General features: G+C 45.9%; 1 protein-coding gene across 1 annotated transcript in view; it reads left to right on the forward strand.

The window, feature by feature from the left end:
• dclk2a (doublecortin-like kinase 2a) overlaps positions 1 to 21,785 on the forward strand; it is a gene marked incomplete at both ends in the record, with an annotated part of 57,268 nt that overhangs the window by 28,506 nt on the left and 6,977 nt on the right. Inside the window, 10 exons of the mRNA XM_080534752.1 lie at positions 7,517 to 7,646; positions 11,004 to 11,111; positions 11,875 to 11,928; positions 14,176 to 14,270; positions 17,326 to 17,416; positions 18,146 to 18,251; positions 18,951 to 19,008; positions 20,181 to 20,300; positions 20,968 to 21,114; positions 21,448 to 21,581. Of these exons, the coding sequence (XP_080390878.1) occupies positions 7,517 to 7,646; positions 11,004 to 11,111; positions 11,875 to 11,928; positions 14,176 to 14,270; positions 17,326 to 17,416; positions 18,146 to 18,251; positions 18,951 to 19,008; positions 20,181 to 20,300; positions 20,968 to 21,114; positions 21,448 to 21,581 (1,043 nt within the window). The remainder of the gene's footprint in view (positions 1 to 7,516; positions 7,647 to 11,003; positions 11,112 to 11,874; positions 11,929 to 14,175; positions 14,271 to 17,325; positions 17,417 to 18,145; positions 18,252 to 18,950; positions 19,009 to 20,180; positions 20,301 to 20,967; positions 21,115 to 21,447; positions 21,582 to 21,785) is intronic.

The raw sequence follows: 21,785 nt of genomic DNA on the forward strand, positions 1-21,785 counted from the left end.
TTTATTCATCTGCCCACAACACTAGTCTCCAACACGCCACGACTAGTCTGCACACACTCAGTCTTAGTAGAGCCGCAGTGGACACGTATTATGGTAATTGTGCTATGCTCATCTCCATGTGGAAATAAATAATAAATATTAAAATCTACATGATAATGATTTAGCAGTACATGCGTATTGTTGGAGTGGAATATTGAATGGAGTGTTATGGGCGTAACCCTCTACAAAGAAGGGTAGACAATGACACTATCGCACTGACTGCTTTTAGAGGTTCTCCAAATCCTCCTACCTCCACTTGAGTAACATTTTCTTGATAGATGCATTTATAATTTGCAATTTATATTCTATTCTATTATGTAATGAAATGGAACGGAAATGGAGTGGTTTTGTTGTGCTGTGAAGATTCGGTGTGGTTTTTCTGACCGACTACAAAAGCAGCCATTTTGTAAACCACCTCCCTCTCTATATACCACCTCCCTATAAGAGTCTCTTCTATACTCACACCCGGCATTCTCCCCACTCTTAACTCACCAACGTTACTGCCAAAGCATTCCGGAACACTCACCACCTAGAGTTCTAAGTGTTTTATGTGGTGTTTACCTAGCAACAATACTTTGGCTACAAAATGAAGCATCATCATTTATGCATTTTTGGTGAATAAAGTCACCGTTCGGCACTCTAGAATGTTGACATTTCAATTGTATTCACCCTCGGCGGTAAACGAGTTAAACCCTCTCCTCTCATAAACCCTTATCGCACATTGCTCGGGGCGTCAGCGGGCCGCTGAAATTACCCAGTCACAGTTCCCAGCAGCCTCTCCGCCCCCAAGGTGAGAAGGGGGGGTTTAATCGAAAACCAGGGCCCTCCTAGACAATGGAGAGCAGTTCTGCGTTCGCTTAACCTCACGACGGATCGCCACAAGCTGCAGAAATGTCCCAGGAGGCAACTGGACAATCACTTCCAGGGGGCGAGCGATCTGCCTTGTTAATTCACCGTTTACTCCTTGACGCTGAGAGGGCGTTTCTAGTCAGCGAAGAGACAGTGACACAGTACCCTTGCTGAGGTGTTGTCAAATATCTGTCATCGTTCGTTCGCTCACGACCGAGAGTAAAAATGTGTTGAGCTGGCGTTGTGCCCGCGGTGGCGGTTGGTGTCGTATCGCTTCTACCTCATCGTCCGCCCCCTCAATGTCCCCTGTCTGCTAATGTCATCATTGTTGCCCTGTTCTGCTGATGTCATCATTGTTGGCCTGTTCCCAGGGAAGGGGACAGGGAGAGGGCCTGCCCACCTCAGCAGTCTGAACCTCCCCGGTCACACTGTCCTCAGGTACACACACACACACATACACACACACTCACTATAACTCTACACGCACACACACACACACACACACACACACACACACACAGGCACGCATACAAGCATACACACTCACACTCACAACATCCTTGATGAAACAGCACTTTTTTACCCTACGAGTTAGCCAGGTCTGGAGTGTACTGACTGTGGCGTATGGATCTTGCACCCTGCACAGAGGTGGTACATGTGTGTGAATGTGAATGAATGAATGAATGAATGAATGAATGAATGAATGAATGGTCTTTATTGTCATTGATATAGTACAGGTACCATACAACGAAATTTGGGAGGGGGGGCTCCCCTGGTGCTAGGAAAAAAAATACTAAAAACAAGAAGGGAAAAGAGCTGGTTTACATAAATAAAGGCTATATACACTATCCACTATACTATACTATACAAATAAAACACTGTGCTGTACTCTATGCTATGCTATAAATATCCTAACATTTCCTATCTCTGAACCTTATGTACCCGAGGGTTGTCATATTGCACATAGTATTATTGCACATTCATTTAAAGTGTCGCAGTTTGCAGGTTTGAAATGTTCACAGTTGTGTTTCAGTATTGCACTTGATTACAATCTAGTAGCTGCCATCAAATTGTCTAGATTGTCCAGGGCCTAGAACCTAGGTCTTTGCTGTGTTCAGGGCCTGAATGTAGCTATTACATGTGTGTGAATATGTATATGATAATGGTAGCTAGCTACCATGTAATACTGTTATAATGTCAAAGTTAATCAGAATACAATAGCATCACTATCTAGTGCATTATGCAGCATACTGTAAGAGGTAGGTGTAATCCTATTACAAGGTTAAAGGTCAACACACTGTAGGCAGCTGAAGCATTCCAACAATGCGGCACAGACATGTCTATCGCCCTGTCTGTGGGGTGGGAAGGGGGTGGGGCTATCGCCATGACGATGCCACCAACTGCGCACATATGGCGTCGGGCTTATCGCCTGCGCAGCGAGCGAGACTCGCTGAGGAACGGCAGCCGTTCCGTCTATGCCACCCAAAAGCCGTGGGCTCCCAAATCTCACCTCTGTGAAACCCCCCCCCCCGCCGCCCCCTCCTCCAACCACCCTTCATTCTGCTTCCCTGCCTTCGAACACGCCGCCAGGCCACCTTGGGGAAAGGCTCTGACTGAGCTCCTGACAATGTGTGAGGGGAAACATGGGGACGGCAGCGAGGATTCTGTTGTCCAACGTGTGATATTGCTGAGGGAGGCTTTGAAAGCAAAATGGTGCTTCGGTACAGTGCTCTCTGGGTTCTCTCATTATACTTATTGGCTCCCCTGTTGTTTTTATAGGTTAGTCATCTGTTTATTGCTGTTGTGCACACCCTTCTTAAGACTGGCTTTAGCGATATCAACCATATGCTCTGTTTCTGTCTGTGGCAGCAGCACCTCTCTTCTCCTCTCTTCTCCTTCCTCTTTTCTCCTCCCTCTCCCCCCTTTCTCTCTTCTCCTTTCTCTCTTCTCCGCCCTCTCCTGTCTCATCTCCTCTCTTGCACTTCTCCACCCCCTCCTCCCTGGTGACAGCTAGATGGACAGGGTCCTTCAGCAGCCTGGTCTCCATCTGCCCCAAGGCCCACCATCTCCACCAGACACACACACACACACACTCTCTCTCCTCCCCTCTCCCACTGTGTCAGCCCCCGAGCTCCACTGGGGGTCCCATCTGCCCACCAAACTGTCTCCAACCAACTAACTAACCAACCAGTCCACCCCCTCTCCTCTCCACCCCTCTCTTCTCTTCTCTTCTCTCCTCTCCACCCCTCTCTTCTCCTCTGCTCTCCCAGTCCTAGATGGGGGTGTGATGGTGATGATGATGATAATGATGATGAAGGGATCCGTATCCTCTGTCTCCTCCCTGCTTGTCCACCCACCCCTGAGTCTCAGTGTCAAAACAGGGCTGAGGAAGAGCTAAAGAGTGTGTGTGTGTGTGTGTGTGTGTGTGTGTGTGTGTGTGTGTGTGTGTGTTTGTGCGTGTGTGTTTGAGCGTGTGTGTGCGTGTGCGTGTATGCGTGTGTGCGTACAAAACACAATAATAATAAGTAATGTGACTAAGTAAAAAAGGTAACCCTACATTGATAATAAGTCATAAAGTGATGGATTTTACAGTGGCTTTAATAATGCAAAAATGCTATGCAGAGTACGATGATATAAAAATGCAATATAATGCAATACAGTACGGTAGTAAATGAGTTCAAAGGTATACCAGTATTCCAGTCGTGTGCGGTATTTATTATACTGCAATATGTTCATTTCCGCAATGAGTGTTGGTTCGGCTAAGGGGTGGCAGACCCTTGCACCCTTCAAGAACAACTCCCTCTCGTTTGCGTGCTAAAACTCAGCCCTAGATGAAGAGAGAAGGAGAAAGATGGAGGTAGAAACAGAGGAAGGAAAGAAAGAAAGAAAGAAAGACACAATTGCTGGCTACTGCAGTTTTCTCCTCACACGACTCTTGGTATTTTGACCTCTCAGCTTTTTTTGTTGTTTAAACCACTTCCTCGTCTAGCACCACACGCCACTGAGCTGGGCATCCTTCACGCTTGTGCGACAATCCGGGCCATCTCACCGACAGATTTTAATTGGCCCGTTTGAACGAGACGTCAGCACGTAGCGAGGCAGTAATTACCTCACTTGGGGGCTGTGATGGGTGGAAAAGCATAAAATCCCACACGCTTCAGCGGTTACAACAACACAATTTATTTGTTTTAATAAGGAACCCTCGTTTTTGCCTCCCCAGTCATGCCAGAACAGAGTATCATCCCACAGCTATAATTGCTCTGTTTAGTAATAATATGATCATGTGACAATTTCTGACCTGGGGACTGTGATTGTTGCATAGGGTTGAGGTGGAGATACAGTATGTGTTTGTACAAGGGGGGTGCAGTTCATAATGCAGCCAACTTGAAGGAGGATTCACCTTATTGATTATCAGATGATCTGGGAGATAATGGGTGATAGAATTCTGGATAGATGGTATGATCACCTGGCCTTAATGGCCATGTCGTGATGTGGAATAACAGTAGTCCTGTCTTGCTTCTTATGTGAGAAATAGTCTCTGAGAAATATTTGTTAGTTAAGTAGCTACGTTCTGATTCTTGCTTCTGACTCGACACATTTGAGTGGATCTCAAAAGCTCAAAAGATATATTATGCACCTTGTACCCTCTATACAGCAGAAAAAGAGAAACATAATTAGTTCTCTCTTCTCTTCTCTTCTTGTCATTCTGTCCTTGTTTTTGTTTTCATACTGCGCTTCACTGCATATTGTTTTCATACTGCGCTTCATTCTTAAATGTCAATGAAAAACTCAATATTATTCAAAGCATACAAGGGACATTTTAAATTTAAAGCGAAAGAATATGCAAAACTAAATTGAAATATCGTATAACACATTTTTAACACAGTTATTGTAGGTCACCTCATCTGTTGTGAAATATTGAATGTCAATATAGCTACAGAGTGTATTAGAACAGGACAGGAGGTGAAGGGGTATAAGAGTAGCCTAATGCTCTAATTGGCCTAATGCTAAGTGGGATGCTTGGGATGGCCAGACTCTGATGTCACCCAAACGTTTAAAACAGTCACGGTCAGGGTTGAGGTTAGGCTTAGGGTTGGGGTTTGGGGAGAGTTATGATTAGGGTAAGGGTTATGGTTCCCAAGTTATGGTTTCGATCCATGTTTTTATCTTGGAACACTATTCAGAACTCATGTATTCATTTATAGTACAATAGTTTATAATAGTTCATAGTTTATTATTGCCTAAATCCCCAGATTGTATTTCTGTCGTGATCATTTTGCGATGTTTCTCGGTCAAAAACTTGCCCTGGGATAGAATTTGCAAAACATATTTTGTCGAACACGGAATGTTTTCTTTCTTTTATAACTTTCTAAAGTTATAAACATAACATCCAGAACATAAACCACCGCCCAGTCAAAAGTAGAGTCTGTTGCCATGGTACCAGTATTCCCACATCATGTATCTTACATGTTGATTGATTGATTGATTGATTGAAAACTTTATTAGAAGATTTGCAGAAGTAGGTACATGAAAGTACATATTACATACAAGGTCAACTAAAAGGATAAAAACCCAAGAAAGCCACTGGCTTATTTCAATTGGGGTCCTTGATTTTCAATTCATCGTTACATGTAAGACAGACAGGGGAAAACAAAAACAACTAGTACTATCTACACGATAATACAGACAAATAACTATTACTATCTACAAGATAAAAATACATCCATCATGGGAAGAACAATACTAGATATACAATACAACAAAACATCAGGTATGTACAGCGGGTAGGACAGGTGGGGACATACACCACAGGTGGGGGCGGGGGACAAAACACAAAGTATGTACAGTGGGTAGTTCGGGTCTTTTAATCTGATTTTTGATTTAGAGGGTCCAGTTACGGATTGCAGCCTCCTGTAAATGTTTTTTGAGAGTGGTTTTGAAGGTGGGCAGTGTTTTGCACTCCTTTAAGATTATAGGAAGGGCGTTCCACATTTTTACTGCATAGTTTGCAAACGAGTTTAACCCCTTGTTTGTGGTGCAACGCGGTTGAACGTGGTTCGTGGAGCTTCCTCTGGTGTTGTATGTGTGGACGTTGTTCACTTTTTGGAAGTATGTTGACAGGTACTTGGGTGTCTTTGTGGTGTAGCGTATCTTGAAGACCAGGCCCAGTGCAAGCTGCTGCACTCTGTCAACTACTCGTAGCCAATCAAGGCTCAAAAAATGAGCAGCGGTTAGATGTGTCCTAGGGTTGAGGCCTAGCAGAAGCCTAACCAGTTTATTTTGGGCTGTCTGGAATCTTGTTTTATGGGCCTTTGTGGTTCTATAGTACCATGATGTTACGGCATAGTCGAAGTGACATTGAATGAGAGCTCCTGATAGGGTCCTCAGTGTGTTTTTACTGACAAGTGAGGATATCCTGTACAAGAATCTAGTTCTATGGTTCACTTTTTTGATTACTTTTGCTGCCATTTTATCTCCGGAAAGATTTGCCTCTAAGATGGAGCCCAGGTATGTAATATCCTCTTTTCTTGTGATATTAATGTTACCCACTTTTATTTTAAAATTTTCAGCCTTTCTGAGTTTAGATGGGGATCCGTATAGGATGGTTTCAGTTTTACCTAGGTGTATTGATAGTTTATTGTCAGCTAGCCAGATGCAGATTCTACTCAGTTCAGTGCTTAGCGCTTTTTCCACCTGCAATATGTCCCTGTCAGAGACCAGAGTCATCCGCGAACAGGAACAAATTGCAATCACATGCTGTTGAGTTGAGTTGGATACACTGTATGCTACACATTGTACACACACACACACACACACACACACACACACACACACACACACACACACACACGCACACACACACTGTACACTTCACAACTCCTACAACCTTCTAAAAAGAAAAGAAAAATAGGTGATACTGTATGAGTGATCCCTGTGGAGATGGTGTGTTGAAAATGAGAACACCCACAGAAGGGCGGTGGTGAGATTATTTTCAGAACAAACTATGTAAGAAGGATGAGTTGCAGTTAATTTAATCAAATTAACCTCTCTAACATTTAAGTACTGTACTATAGGACTCTTATGGAAGACTCAAATCTTTAGAGGAAATTGATTGTCTTTCTTATTTTGAAAGGGAAACATCGTTCTTAATAACTTCAATCAAAAGCTACACATAGTATTATTTTCATTAACGCAATAGTTACACCTACGCTAGTCTAACAGATGGGTGGATTAAAGAGATAGATATGCCATTCTGCTAAACCAAATGGTCCTTTAAAATCGTACCAAAAAAATGTAATTATATATTTGTATTGACTTGTTTAAGCATAGCAAACAAGTGACATACTGTGCCTCCTTCCATAAGCAGGTATAAGCAGTGTTGCATTGTTCTGTGTCAGAACTAATTATAATGTTTTAATTTGAAGGCGCTGTTTGTGTGTGTGTGTGTGTGTGTGTGTGCGTGTGTGCATGTGCGTATACGTGAGTGTGCGTGTGTACTAGGTGTGTGTATGTGTGTGTGAAATGTTTTGTACATTGCTGTAGCTCACCTTCTTCCATGTCTCTCTCTCCCTCTATCTCTCTCCATCCCTCTCTCTCTCTCTCTCTCCATCCCTCTCTCTCTCTTTAGATCACGTGTCTGCAGGACTTCTTTGGCGAGGACGACGTGTTCATCGCGTGCGGCCCAGAGAAGCACCGTTACGCCCAGGATGACTTCCTGTTGGACCACAGCGGTAAGGCTTCCGCAGCCTTTGTGACCGGTAGGCCTGACTAAACTCTCTAACATGCGTGTTTGTGAACCCTGTTACACTCTTTAACATACCTGTGTGTTACACTCTAACACAGCTGTGTGTTACACTCTTCAACACACCTGTGTGTGAATCCTGTTACACTCTTTAACACACGTGTGTGTGAACACTGTTACACTCTAACACACCTGTGTGTTACACTCTCTAACACACCTGTGTGTTACACTCTCTCCCCTTTTACAAAGCAGAAGGCAGGGTGAGGTGCGTGTGAAAGAGGGCTCCAAGATGATACATATCTACTGTCCAGTATGAATAATATAATGTAGTATTTTCTCAGTGAAGTGGTTCGGTGTGGTTAGAGTAGGACTGTGCAGCGGCTGTGGCTCAGGAGGTAGATACGGCGATTCGATCCCCGGCTGGCCTTGTGTCGAGGTGTCCTTGGGCAAGACACTGATCCCCAAATTGTGTGAATGGGTGAAAGAAGAGGTCATTGTAATAAGGCGCTATAAGTGCAGTCCATTTTTACTATTTACGACCGTGAAAGTGGTTTCAGCGAGTTTTTTATGACTACTACTATCGTCGCTCCATCGCTCTCCTTCCAGAATCATTTCCCGAAACGATTGTTCGGAACACACAGGTTCCTTCCCTCTGTCGGGGGGGAAAGTGGTTGCATTTGTGTTGTATTGTGTATGTTCAACATTCCATTCCAGGGTGTAAGTGTGTGTGTGTGTGTGTGTGTGTGTGTGTGTGTGTGTGTGTGTGTGTGTGTGTGCATGCGTGGGTGTGTGCACGTCTTTGTCTGTGTTCACGCATATGTGTGTCTGTGTGCATATGTGCGTGTCTGTGTGTGTGCACGTGTGTTCACGCGTATGTGTGTCGGTGTGCACACGTGCGTGTGTCTGTCTGTGCGTGCGTGTGTCTGTGTGTGCGCGCGTGTGTGTGTGCGTGTGTGTGCGCGTCCCATGTTGAGGATAGGAAGAATCCCGTCAACCTTCTTGAAACTCACTTCTGAGATGTCCTCCAGCCTCTGCTGCAGGATGTGGCCTCTTTAGCCAAAGCCGCTCCATCCATTGTTACCTAAAGGAGGGCGCTGTCACTGCCTCTCCTATGCACCCCTCCCCCCTTCTCCTGAGCTAGATAAGGTGGGACAGTGAACAAGCTGTACCGTACTGTGTCTAACATCGAAGCCTCACAGGGACTCTGACAGGCTAATTTTAGAGGCCCTATTCCCAAGGTTATACATCCTGTTATGATTAGGCACGTTTATCAACATGCTAACCCTTCACAAACACACCCCCCCCCCCGCGCGCCGTCCGCGCTGTTTATGTACCTAACGAGTGTTTAGTTCCTGAGCTGAATCTGTTCCTCCGCGGATGGGTTTGAGCAAACACACTCGCCCTACTTCCCTTTTACTTGCTCCACTTTGAAGAATTGGGTCTTTCGCTAAAAACAACTTGTGTTTCGCCGTTCTTCTTTGCGATCGCTCGATGTCGGGGAGTCTTTGTAGCGTTGCTGCAGCCGGGGGGGGTCCCAGGTGGCCGCTCGCCCCTGTCAGTTTCTACTGTGGATGAACAGCCTCACATTTAAACCCGAGCGGGGAAATGAGGGAATAGAGAAGAGGGAAAAACTAACTTTGTGGCTTTGTGGTTGGAATGGTAAAATTGAAATACACCAGAACAGAACAGCACTCGAACTGAAACTTACAGTATGTGACGGTTGGGGGCGGCGGCTGTGGCGCAGGAGATAGAGCCAGCGTCTAATGATCGCAAGATCGGCGGTTCGAACCCCGGCTGGCCACATGTCGAGGTGTCCTTGGGCAAAAGACGCTGAACCCCAAATTGCTCCCGGTGAGCGGGCCGGCGCCTTGCACGGTAGCTTGCCACCATTGGTGTGTGAAAGTATGTGTGAATGGGTGAATGAGAGGCCATTGTAAAGTGCTTTGGAATAAGACGCTATATAAGTCAGTCCATTTACCATTTACGGTTGTTTTGTCTGGTGCTTCGCAATACATTATCCTGTTTATTCACACTTTACGAAACAGTCGGCTGTTGTCACATATGCTTATAAATGATTCATATTTTATATGTAGGCCTTATGAAGGTTTTATGAAGACCTCATTAAGCCTTTATAAGATACACTTCTTGGACTGCATAATCCTCTTCTTCCCCTCTGGGAACATTTTTGAAATGTAACTGAAATTCCCCCTAAACTGAACGTTCATGTGACGCTCTTGATGACCACAGCTGGCTCCACCTCCACCTCATGTGTTGGTGTCAGTAACAGCCCCTCATTACCGCCCATCAGACACCAGGCCTGACAGTTTAACTACCCTCCTCATTACCCAGACATCTGCTCTTCCTAAACGCTGCTCTATCTGTGTGTGTGTACAACACCACCGCCCCCGAAAAACAGCTTCCAGAGTCGGCTAACGCAGCCAGACATCGCCAAGAGACCATAATTACCGCCGCTGCTTCACTTGTGAATTTTTCATGGATTTACGGCGAGCGTGCCGGGCACAGATGCCTGTGCATGTGGTAGTCATTTGGGGGGGGGGAATAACGCATAACACTTAACTTCCTTGTTATTGGGAAACAGCCGTTTTATGCTTCCAACAGAGCCAATTACTGACGTGCTGTTGTACAGCGCTGTGTTTCACCATGTTTTTGTTTTGCAATCTCTGTATTGTTTTCGGGGGGGTTTTGTCTGCTTTTTTGGACTCCACCTGAGCGGTGGGTGATTTATCCTTTCCTGAACATCCACAGTGTGTATACTCTTAACAAACACACGCCGTGAGAAACGCTCTTTTCCGCTGGGTGTTATGCCCAGTCCCATGCCATTCTAAGTAGCGTTCGACAGTGCTGCACCGAATCTAGCATCATTAGGACATGGCTGAACTCTGTTAATCTCATTACATTGCTCTAGCTCTCTGCAGAGATACTTCTACATTATGGATGAGTGTCGTTGTTGTGGTGCTACTGTACTAGGCGTCTGTCCGTCCATCCACCTATCCACCTGCTCATCCATCCATTCATCTATCCATCCGTCCATCATACATTTTTCTATGTCTGTAACATTACCCCCCCCCCCCCCCCCTCCTTCTTCTGTGTCTTCAATGTCTTTTGAAACCCAGTGTGTCTCTGCAGAGGGGCCTGGGCTGAGAAAAGCTGTGTGATGTGCGTGTTATTTGGGTGATACTGCACCCCTGAGCTAGTTTGAACTACTTAGAGTGGGTCGCTGTGTACTGTACTTTATTGAAGTGTGCTAGATAGGAACTAGGTTGGATGTGAGTGTGTGTTGTTGTCCAGGTTAGATGTGTGTGTGTGTGTGTGTGTGTGTGTGGTATTGACCTTGTGTGTGTTGTCTCTACAGAATGTCGGGTGCTGAAGTCGTCGTATACAGCTCGCTCCTTCACTCCAGTCAGGGCCTCTGGGTCAAAGAGCCCTGGGATGTCACGCCGCGTCAAGTCCCCAGGCGCAGGTATAGGCAAACACACACACACACACACACACACACACACACACAGCTAATCCTGCATTCACACACACACACACACACACACACACACACACACACACACACACACACACACACACACACACACACACCATTCAAGCTACCATCCACTAGAATAGCAACATAACATTGTTAGTTCATTCCCTCATGTCTAAAACAAGACTAAGTACATTCCAAGTCATACAAAGCAGAATCCCTGCAGGATGTTTCCCCTCCAGATTCAACTCTTGGATGGCTAAGCTGAGTGTTACAGCCTTTCATTTGGCTGCGGCTGTGTTAATTGGCTCGCCTCTCTCCCCCCAAAAACCACAGTGCCTCCGCCAAAACCTCCCGTGTGACATTTGAGATGTGTTACCCAGGGCATTAAAGGGAGGCATGCAGGGCTGCCCTGACATTCCGCTGTTGTTCTACATAGTCATCACCTCAGAGAGGCTTCTGGGAGCCTGGCAGGCTTCTGCGCCGCCGTTAGAAGGAGCCGTTGTCTTCTCAAGGGTGTTTACAGTACAGTTAGCGCTTTGAGCTTGCGATGTTTCGTTTGACATTGAAAGTTGAAAGCCGTGACTAAAAAAAACATTTCACAGAGTTTGCGTTTTTGTGAAAGTAGAGCGGTAAGTTAAGAACGCTGCACTCTCTGACCTTCCTCCTCTCCTTCTGCTCTCTCTTTCTCTCTACCCCTTCCCTCCCTCTCTCTCTCTTTCTCTCTCTCTCTCCTTCTTTCTCTCTGCAGTCAGGAGGCCGATCCACTACTCCACCAGTAGTCAATCTCCTGTCAAATCACCAGGTGAGCCTCTTAACCCTAAACCTCTGTCTGGCCTTAATCAACCAGTCACTCAGACATGTCATTCTGCTATCCACTGCAGAGCCATACACAGGATACAGGATACACACACGTGACTGGGGGAGGTGACACAGCATCATCTGATAAGGGCTCAGTAGCCTCTAGTCATTTGTTAATCCCTGTATTAACCTCTGGCTGTAAATATCGGGCTTAGAATTTTTTCCAGTTTTGCCTGATCAGGTCCCAGAGTTTTTCCCTTTTTTGTGTCCAGACATGTCCCGAGATTTTTCTTGAAAACACTCCTCCTGGTCCCCCAGTCGTTAGTCTGACAATGACATCCTCAGAGAAACATTCCATCTCAGAGTGGGAAACCGCTCAAGGAAATTCCTGACAGCGTTGAGAGGAATGTCTCTCTCTCTCTCTCTCTCTCTCTCTGTCCCTCTCTCTCTCTCTCCGTCCCTCTCTCTCTCTCTCTCTCTCGTGGCTATAGCCTGACCTTGTGTGTGCGTGTCCAGGGAGAGCCTCCCTCCATAGTGACAGTAATACAGTAGCAGCAGACAGCTCCCCTCTGCGGCGTCCTGGCTGTGGAGAACTGCCCTCGATTACACCGAGAAACCTGCAGAACCCTGACCACCCTGACTGCACCCCTGACTTCATACTATTTCGAGGTCTCTCTCTCTCTCTCTCTCTCTCTCTCTCTCTCTCTCTCTCTCTTGCTCTTGCTCTTCCTCCCTCTCTCTCTTTTACTCTCCCCCATCCCCTCTCTCCCCCCCCACTCTCTATCCCTCCCCCCCTTTGGCCCAGACCCAGACACTAGCACTGGCATGCACTCTACTTTATGCGCCTAATCTAGCCACAGACGCACTGGCTCTGAGCCCGCGGATCCAAGGTCTGTATACTAAATGAGTTTGCTGGATCTGCATCTGCTTTGACTTTAATGTTTAATTCTAGTCCTCAGGACACACAGGTTATTGAGTGTCATCATATGGCCCCTCACTAATGTGCGAGGCACTACACTATGGGTATACCCATAGAAATAGAACAAATAGAACGGGACAGGTCTATAGTACATTTAATCCAGTATAATGTAACCAGATTGGGTTTCTCAGCGAGGTCGCCCCCCCACTGACTGCATGACGCAGTGTGACTCTGTACCTGTGCCAAGAACCGAGAGAGAGAGAGAGAGAGAGAGAGAGAGAGAGAGAGAGAGAGAGAGAGAGAGAGAGAGAGAGAGAGAGAGAGAGAGAGAGAGAGAGAGAGAGAGAGAGAGAGAGAGAGAGAGAGAGAGAGAGAGAGAGAGAGAGAGAGAGAGAGAGAGAGAGAGATCTCTCTGTGTGAGAGAGAGAGTCAGAAATAGACGATGGTGCTGAAGGAACGAGTCCTTCAACAATAGAATGATGTGGTTAGAAGGTGAAGGGAGTTTGTCATCACAATGTCCCGTGTTGGAAATCTCAACCCTCCATGAATTTTAGAGGGGTCGTTCTTAGAAATGTTCCAAACACTTGACTCACACGTGACGTTTTTGCAGAAGCTCTCTCTACAAACACAACGTAATAGACAAGTCTAATGCAATTGACTGACTACAATACACATCTCTAGTTCTTACCAAACACGGGACACATTGTAGATTTAGGTCGACAGACAAAGCTTGGAGCAGATTAATCAGGTCCCACAGCAACTTTCTTGAAAGCCTACGGCTTGTTTAGCCTTTGCGGAGGAGGGCTCAGATCAAATCAAATCAAATCAAAGTTTATTCATCATATACCTAGAATACAGTCATAGACGACACAGGACAGTCGTAGACGACACACACACACACATACACACACACACACACACACACACACACACACACAGGACACACATACAGAAGAATATGAGACGCCACACTACTCGGCACAGACTGAAATGCGCTCAGCAGTTCCAGTGTTACGTGAAATTAACTTCAAATACAGCAGATGTTTATGAAAACAGTAAAAAAAGAAAAAAGGTAAAACTAGAGAAATAAGAGAGGAAGATGGAATGTTTCCTGACATTTTAGCCCGTCGTTCCTCTCCAGAGAGAACAGGGATTCAGGACACTGTCGTCCCCTAGATTGAGATGTCCTGAAGGCATGGCTCTAACCTCGTCTCACTGTCTACTTCTCTTCTCCTCCTTCTCCACCACCTCCCTCTCTCCCTCCCTGCATACCTCTGTCCCTTTCTCCCTCCCTCCCTCCTTCCCTCCCTCCCTACCTACCCCCCTCTGCAGTCAATGGGGTCCCCAGCAGTCAGATCTCCACCCCCAAGTCCACCAAGTCCTCCAGCTCCTCCCCCACCAGCCCGCGCAGCATACACAGCTTCAAGGTGAGTCACGCACACACACACACAGGACACACACACACACACACACACACATTTTCACAGTGTCACAGGCGATCTTCACACACACACACACATTTTCACAGGCGATCTTCACACACACACACACACACACACACACACACACACACACACACACACACACACACACACACACTGCCATCACCTGAAAACACCATCATTACTGTATCTTTTCCTAGAGCACTCAAAGTGCCCTCTACCTTTTCCTCACTCAAAGAGCTCTTAACATCAAGGTTTTTATGGCAGCAGCCTTAGTTGCTTGACGGGTCCAAAGGAAAACTCGCTCAACAATGTAATCACAAGAAACCATGTGATATGGGGGCACGGTGAGCTCAAGTCTTACCAACAGAGTCCAGTCGCCTTAACTAATTTAGCCATAGCTCATTTAGTGCCGAGGGTGAATAAAGTCGCCCACATTGTCAACATTCTAGAAAATGCATAAGTTATGATGCTTCATTTTGTAGCCAATCAAAGTATTGTTGCTAGGTAGATACCACATACAAACACTTGGCACTCTAAGTGGTGAGTGTTCCAGAATTATTTGGCAGTTGGTGAGTTCGATAGCCCTGAAACTACAGCTCAGTGATGTGATGGAGAAAAATGGATAACCTTTTTAATTCATCATCGAAAAAATTAAATGTCATTCCTGTCTACACTCTACTGGCATCACTATGGCATGTTGTATCAGACCAAATTCACTGACAAGGTACCAAAATGTGACAAAGCTATTTTGTCATGTCGAAGGTCATGGCTAGGTCTAGTGGAGAGCCATACTACAGATATCATTCTTTGTAGTCATCTGGTTCATTGACTTAAGAGAGCATAAGCTTCTTGTTAGTCCTAGAAGGGCTAACCCTCACCCTAACCCGTTAGCACATTGGCACACCTCTCCTAAAACGTTCCACTGTTCCAGTCATTAAATCCACAGACTCAACATCAGTTTTGCGTGATTTTAGTTTGATTATCCCCTAAATGTTTTACTGTATGTCGTCCCAACACTTGATTAGCGTATTGTTTATCATGTGATTTTTGCCCATGGGCTGACCAACTTTTAGGGTTTTTCCTGACCATGTGACTTGACCACAGGGAAACCCTGGTCCCTACAGTAGTCGTGACAGGAGGTTTTCAAACACTACGGTTAGTGTTTTTAGCGACCTTGGAGTTCGCTAGCAGCAGGATTCGCTGAGTCATCATCTCTATTATGTAGGGGAAGTTCTTCCACACCCATTCCAGGACATGATCCATAAGTCCCATCTCTTGTACCTGGAAGTCAAGTTTGAATCCATTATTCATATACTGTATATAGAAGGAGGAATCTGAAGTTATATTATCATTATTTGATAAACTTCAGTGCCCCTAGTTGCCATGGTTAGAACTAGGAGATCTTTCCGGAACATCTTGCCTGACTAAGAGCAAATCCAGGCCCCTGGTATATAACCCAATTGAAATGTTCAGAAAAAGCCCCTCCACAAATGAGAAAAAGCCCCTCTACAAATTATTAATGTTTCTCATCCGTTATGGTTTTCTCGGCCTCTGCTGATAAGTGCTCCATTAAGCGTTCTCAACACCTTGTACATTTCTTGAGGGCAGGCTTATTCTTGGCCAAATGCTTCCTGCTGGTTATTTAATGGTGGGCCCTGACTCCACGGCGGGGGGAACTAGAGGAGCTGTTGAGAAGCACTGGGTTGTGTTTGTTCTGTTGGAATAGACTCAGAATCAATTCAAATCAAATCATGTATTGGTCACGTACATCGCATACAGCCACAAGTGATACAGTGAAATGCTTTTGTAATTTAGCTCCTCGTTCAACAACAATCAAACAAATCAAGAATACATTATAATATAATCAAATCAAAATCAAATCAAATTGTATTTGTATAGCATCAATCATAATCAAACAACGACAAGGGTGCAATGTATGTAGCAACAATCATTTACAGTAATAGTGCAAAATGTGCAAAGAGCAGTGTCATTGATCGGGGGGTGGGGGGGATTGGTGTTAGTTGTCTATTAGACTAGTTGAAATCCATATGTTTGACAGCCTGTTACGTTTTACAGGTACTGTGCGTTAGGTTTTACAATGCACGCTATTTACAATGCACGAGGATTTTGCACAAATTGTCAACATTCTATAGCGTCACTCTGGTGACTTTATTCATACATTCTGATGCTTCATTTTGTGGCCAATCAAAGTATTGTTGCTAGGTCGACAGCAAATAAAACACTTTAGGTGGTGAGTTTTCCCGAAATATTTTGCAGTGAGTTAAAGACCCTCTAGAGGGGGAAACATGGTTGTGGTATTCCAGGAAATCTGAACTTGTCAGGTACCACCAGGCAATGTACTGTCCACTGCCCTTTGTAATGGTTGGGACAGTGAAGCATTTAACCCTCCAATCATTTGGATTTTAAATCAAGTATAAAAAGTATTGTTGTCTCTAAATGGCGAAACCAATATGTACAGAAATACCCTCAACTAAAAGCGGAGAATCCCTACTGTAACCTCATGGTAATTGTTTAAATCCAAATCCTACAAGTACTGTTTAGAGCCTACAAGAACAAATGCTTCATTGTCCTAATAATTATGCAGGACACTGCATCCAAACCCATTGCTTGATTCTCTATCCACGTATAAACAAATCTATTGTGTAGCATTACCCTAGAGAAGGTAATTAGCTAATTTGTTTGTTCTGCGAGTATTGACGTTAGCATAAACCGCTAGGAGACTGTGTGTGGTTCAACTACTAGGCTTAACTTGATCCATTGTTTTCACTATCTGATTTCCCCTCCAATGACCTTCGGTTGCCACGGTGACACGCACCTAGGTTTGGAGCGAGATGCTGAGCTCTTGTTTCTGTCTATCGCTCACTCTTTCTCTCTCTCTCTCTCTCTCTTTCTCTCTCTCTCTCTCTCTCTCTCTCTCTCTTTCTCTCTCTCTCTCTCTCTTTCTTTCTCTCTCTCTCTCTCTCTCTCTTTCTTTCTCTCTCTCTCTCTCTCACTTTTTCTTTCCTTTCCTCTCCAGATCCCTCCACATCACACCTCCTCAGGCAATGTCAACGGATCAAATGGGTCCAGCAATCATCAGGAGCACGCCAACAATCTGAGCCCTGAAGGTGGGTCTCCTCTCCTCCTCCTCCTCCCTTGAACTCACTCACCCCTCCACCCCTCCATCCTTCCTCTAACCCGCCCCTGACATATCCACAACGCTTCGCTAACACGTGCCCAAATCCCCCCCCGGTGACCCAGGGCAGATGGCAGGATGGTGGGGGGTGAGGGGGTGTTAGAATGCTTACGCAGCGACACAAGCTGCATCCAAGCACCCCACAAAAAGGAGGGGGAAAGTGTTGAGAAGGGAGAGAAGAAAAAAAAAAGTAGAAAGCCTCAGTGCTGCGAGAGCGGTGACTAAACTAAACTGAAGGTCTTTGAGCCGTGCGTCTGTGTAATGCTCTCACTGCAGGGCGGCGCTGAGCACAGTCCAGAGGAAAGCTGGGCTGGCGCTTGTGGAAGGCAGCAGTGTTGTGGTAGTGGACAGCTAGTGGGTTTATACTATGCAACCGCCGCCTCTTTATGTTCGTCATAACAGCTTTAAAAGTCCACATAGAAATCCTATACCCCCCCATATACACCATGAAGGAACACGTTTTAACAGATGAATGTATCAGTGGTAGTAGTATACTGGTAGTATGTCTAGACAGTGATGCTGTCAGTACTGTATGAGGGCCGCTGGTTTTGCGTTGCTAAAAAAGGGGGCATTCTGGGAATTGGAGTCCTTTGTGAGCTGTGGTGGAGTTGTTGTGTGTTGGGATCTGTCCCACGGTGACGCGTGGCTTTGCTCCCAACAGTTAACGGCAACAGGTGCCTGTCTGACTCAGCCATCCTGGAGAAATACAAGGTGGGCAAGGTCATAGGAGACGGAAACTTCGCCGTGGTGAAGGACTGTGTGGAGAGGTATGTAGAGTGAACATTGAATCGAATCAAGTATGTCTATCTGTGGCAGTTTTAATCCTAACCGTATAACCATGGCCCCAGACGAAAAAAACTGTTCCTCACTGCAGCCATTTATACTTTGCTAAATGTTGAGGATTTTTTTTGCTAACTGTAAAGGAGGGGGTGGAAAGGAGCTTATTCATGAATGTCAGTGTTGATTAGCAGCTTCCGACACAGCCTAATAGGCGCTTTGTCACATGTCATAACTGCTCAGTTAGGGATTCATTCAGAGGCGTTTAGGAGACCGCAGACAGACAGAGGGGCCTTAGCCCCCCTGCCCTGACGCAGCACGTGGCTTTGTGAAGAGATGGTGCCTCTAATGAGAAGAGCTAGCTGTGTGTGTGCGTGTGTGTGTGCGTGTGCGTGTGTGTGTGTGCGTGTGTGTGTCTGTGTGTGCGTGCGCATGTGCGTGCATGTATGGTCTTTCCCATACTGTTAGCTGTAGCACTATTCAGTGTGGTGAATGATTGTTCTAATTTAGTTGCGGTGATGGAAAAAAAAAAGCAAAAAACGTAATGCACCCAAACTATTTTGATGGCTGGAATTGAGGCCAGAAGGACATAAACACAGAAGTACATGCACACGATTTGGAGAACTGAACGATGTTTCTCAGTGTGTTATTATCAGAATAACAGAATCTAAATGCTTTTGTCTGGACAGAGCCACAGGGAGAGAGTATGCACTGAAGATCATTGACAAGGCCAAATGCAGTGGCAAGGTAAGGCACACACACAAACACACACACACAATATATACACGCACACACACACACACACACACATACAGTATACACACACACACACACACACACTCACTGGGATTCTACCCTGCGTGATTACTACCCCTGAAGGACATGTTAGGCATTGTGTGTGTGTGTTTGATCCTCTAATCCCATAGAATTATCTTCTTAATATGTTTTATTCATTACTTCCCTCTTACATCTGTGCTGCTCACGCACACGCATGCGCGCACACACACACGCACACGCACACATGCACACACACACACACACACACACACACACACATCCTTCCGTAGAGTGCAGCCATGATTCAACTGAAATCAATAGCCATTTATTTGGAGTGTCCTGTTGTTACGATTTACAGCGTCTCGGTCCATACAAGGTATTGGAACACTGTCTCCACCCCCAGCCCTCGCTACATTAAAACTGCTGTTGATGAGCTGGTGTCCCACAGGTTAAACTAGGTTACATCGTAAAAGTGAAACATATATTATAATCAAGCATTATTTTTTATGGTACTAGACCACTGGTCCACCCCAGGCCATGGTGCTAGACCACTGGACCACCCCAGGCCATGGTGCTAGACCACTGGACCACCCCAGGCCATCATGCTAGATCACTGGACCACCCCAGGCCATGGTGCTAGACCACTGGACCACCCCAGGCCATGGTGCTATACCCCTGGACCACCCCAGGCCATGGTGCTAGACCACTGGACCACCCCAGGCCATGGTGCTATACCCCTGGACCACCCCAGGCCATGGTGCTAGACCATTGGACCACAACAGTCCCCAATAATTATTCTTTAAGAGAAAAGTATGATGATGATCTCCAGTGACCAAGTAGTGTGATGTGAGCTGGCTTGGAGGCAAGCTGAGGTGGTTTAAATGGAATTATTAGATGTGCCTACATGGCAGCTTTAGTAGTTTGGTAGTTAACAGGATGTGTTTGATGTTATGATGTGCCTCATAATTTGTTTTATGTGTGGGTGTGCGTGTGTGCGTGTGCGTCCATGTGTGTGTGTGTGTGTGTGTGTGTGTGTGTGTGTGCGTGTGTGCGTGCCTGTGCCTGTGTGTGCCTCTGTATGTGTGTGTGCCTGTGTGTTTGCATGTGTGTGTGTGTGTGTGTGTGTGTGTGTGTGTGTCCAGGAGCACCTGATTGAGAACGAGGTGGCGGTCCTGAGGAGAGTGAAACACCCCAACATCATCCAGCTGATCGAGGAGGTGGACACGCCCTCCGAGCTCTACCTGGTCATGGAGCTGGTCAAGGTACGCCCCACCACTCTATACCTGGTCATGGAGCTGGTCAAGGTACGCCCCACCACTCTATACCTGGTCAAGGTACGCCCCACCACTCTATACCTGGTCAAGGTATGCCCCACCACTCTATACCTGGTCAAGGTACGCCCCACCACTCTATACCTGGTCAAGGTACGCCCCACCACTCTATACCTGGTCAAGGTACGCTCCATCACTCTATACCTGGTCAAGGTACGCCCCACCACTCTATACCTGGTCAAGGTACGCCCCACCACTCTATACCTGGTCAAGGTACCATGTACAGTGCATGCGCTTTTTGTGATAACTCCAACTAGCCAGTGTTTTCAGTGATAGGGGTACCTGGGTGCTGTAGCTCCCTAAGACGCATGTCACGTCATCGCAGGGACCCTGTTTCGATTCCGGCCATCGATCTATCCTGCATGTCATCCCTCCTCTCTCTCTCACCCATCCTTCCTGTCAATCTCTACTGTCAATCTCTCTATCCCAATAAAGCAGAAATGCCCTAAAAAAAGAAAACAGACAAAATGTATAATGTGAGTTGGGTGTCTTAACGCACAAAACTACACCAACACCGAAACAAGGGGTGTACCGCAACAGCGCCATTTACACAGTGTTCAGTGTCTTAAGTGTCTGCTGTGTTGTCCTGTCTGTGCAGGGAGGGGACCTGTTTGATGCCATCACCTCGTCCACCAAGTACACAGAGAGAGACGCCCGGGCCATGGTGTTCAACCTGGCGGGGGCTCTGAAGTACCTGCACAACATGAACATCGTCCACAGAGATATCAAACCTGAGAACCTGCTGGTACGTACGGATGTGTATACACACACACACACACACACACACATTCATACATACATACACACACATTCACAGACACAGACGCAGAGACATACACACATACACACATACACACAGACGCACGTTCACATTCACAGACACAGATGCAGAGACACACACGTGGACACACACACACACACACATATACACACACACACACACATACACACACACACACATACACACACACACATACACACACCGAACCAAAGGCATACACTGTAGTTAGTAAGGAGGTCAGTGTGTTTCTAAGTGTGTGTTCTCTCTGCTTCTCTGCGTCTCTGTCTGCGTCGCCAGGTGTGTGAGTCTCCTGACGGCACCAAGTCTCTGAAGCTGGGGGACTTTGGCCTGGCGACGGTGGTGGAGGGACCCCTGCACACCGTGTGTGGGACCCCCACCTACGTGGCCCCTGAGATCATCGCTGAGGCTGGGTGAGCGCCCTCCTCCTTTCCCTGGAGAATATCAATCTATCTCTCTGTTTTGTTGAAGAATAAAAAATGTTTGGTATTGAATCTAAATGAATAGATTTAATACCATGTCAGCCATATTGAGTGGTCACTTAACGTTTATTATTATTATTATTATTATTAAAAATATTTAATATTTTTATTTATTTATTATACACATTTTTTAAT

This window comes from Nansenia antarctica (assembly GCF_963989245.1).
Source record: "Nansenia antarctica genome assembly, chromosome: 6".
NCBI classification, from domain to species: domain Eukaryota; kingdom Metazoa; phylum Chordata; class Actinopteri; order Argentiniformes; family Microstomatidae; genus Nansenia; species Nansenia antarctica.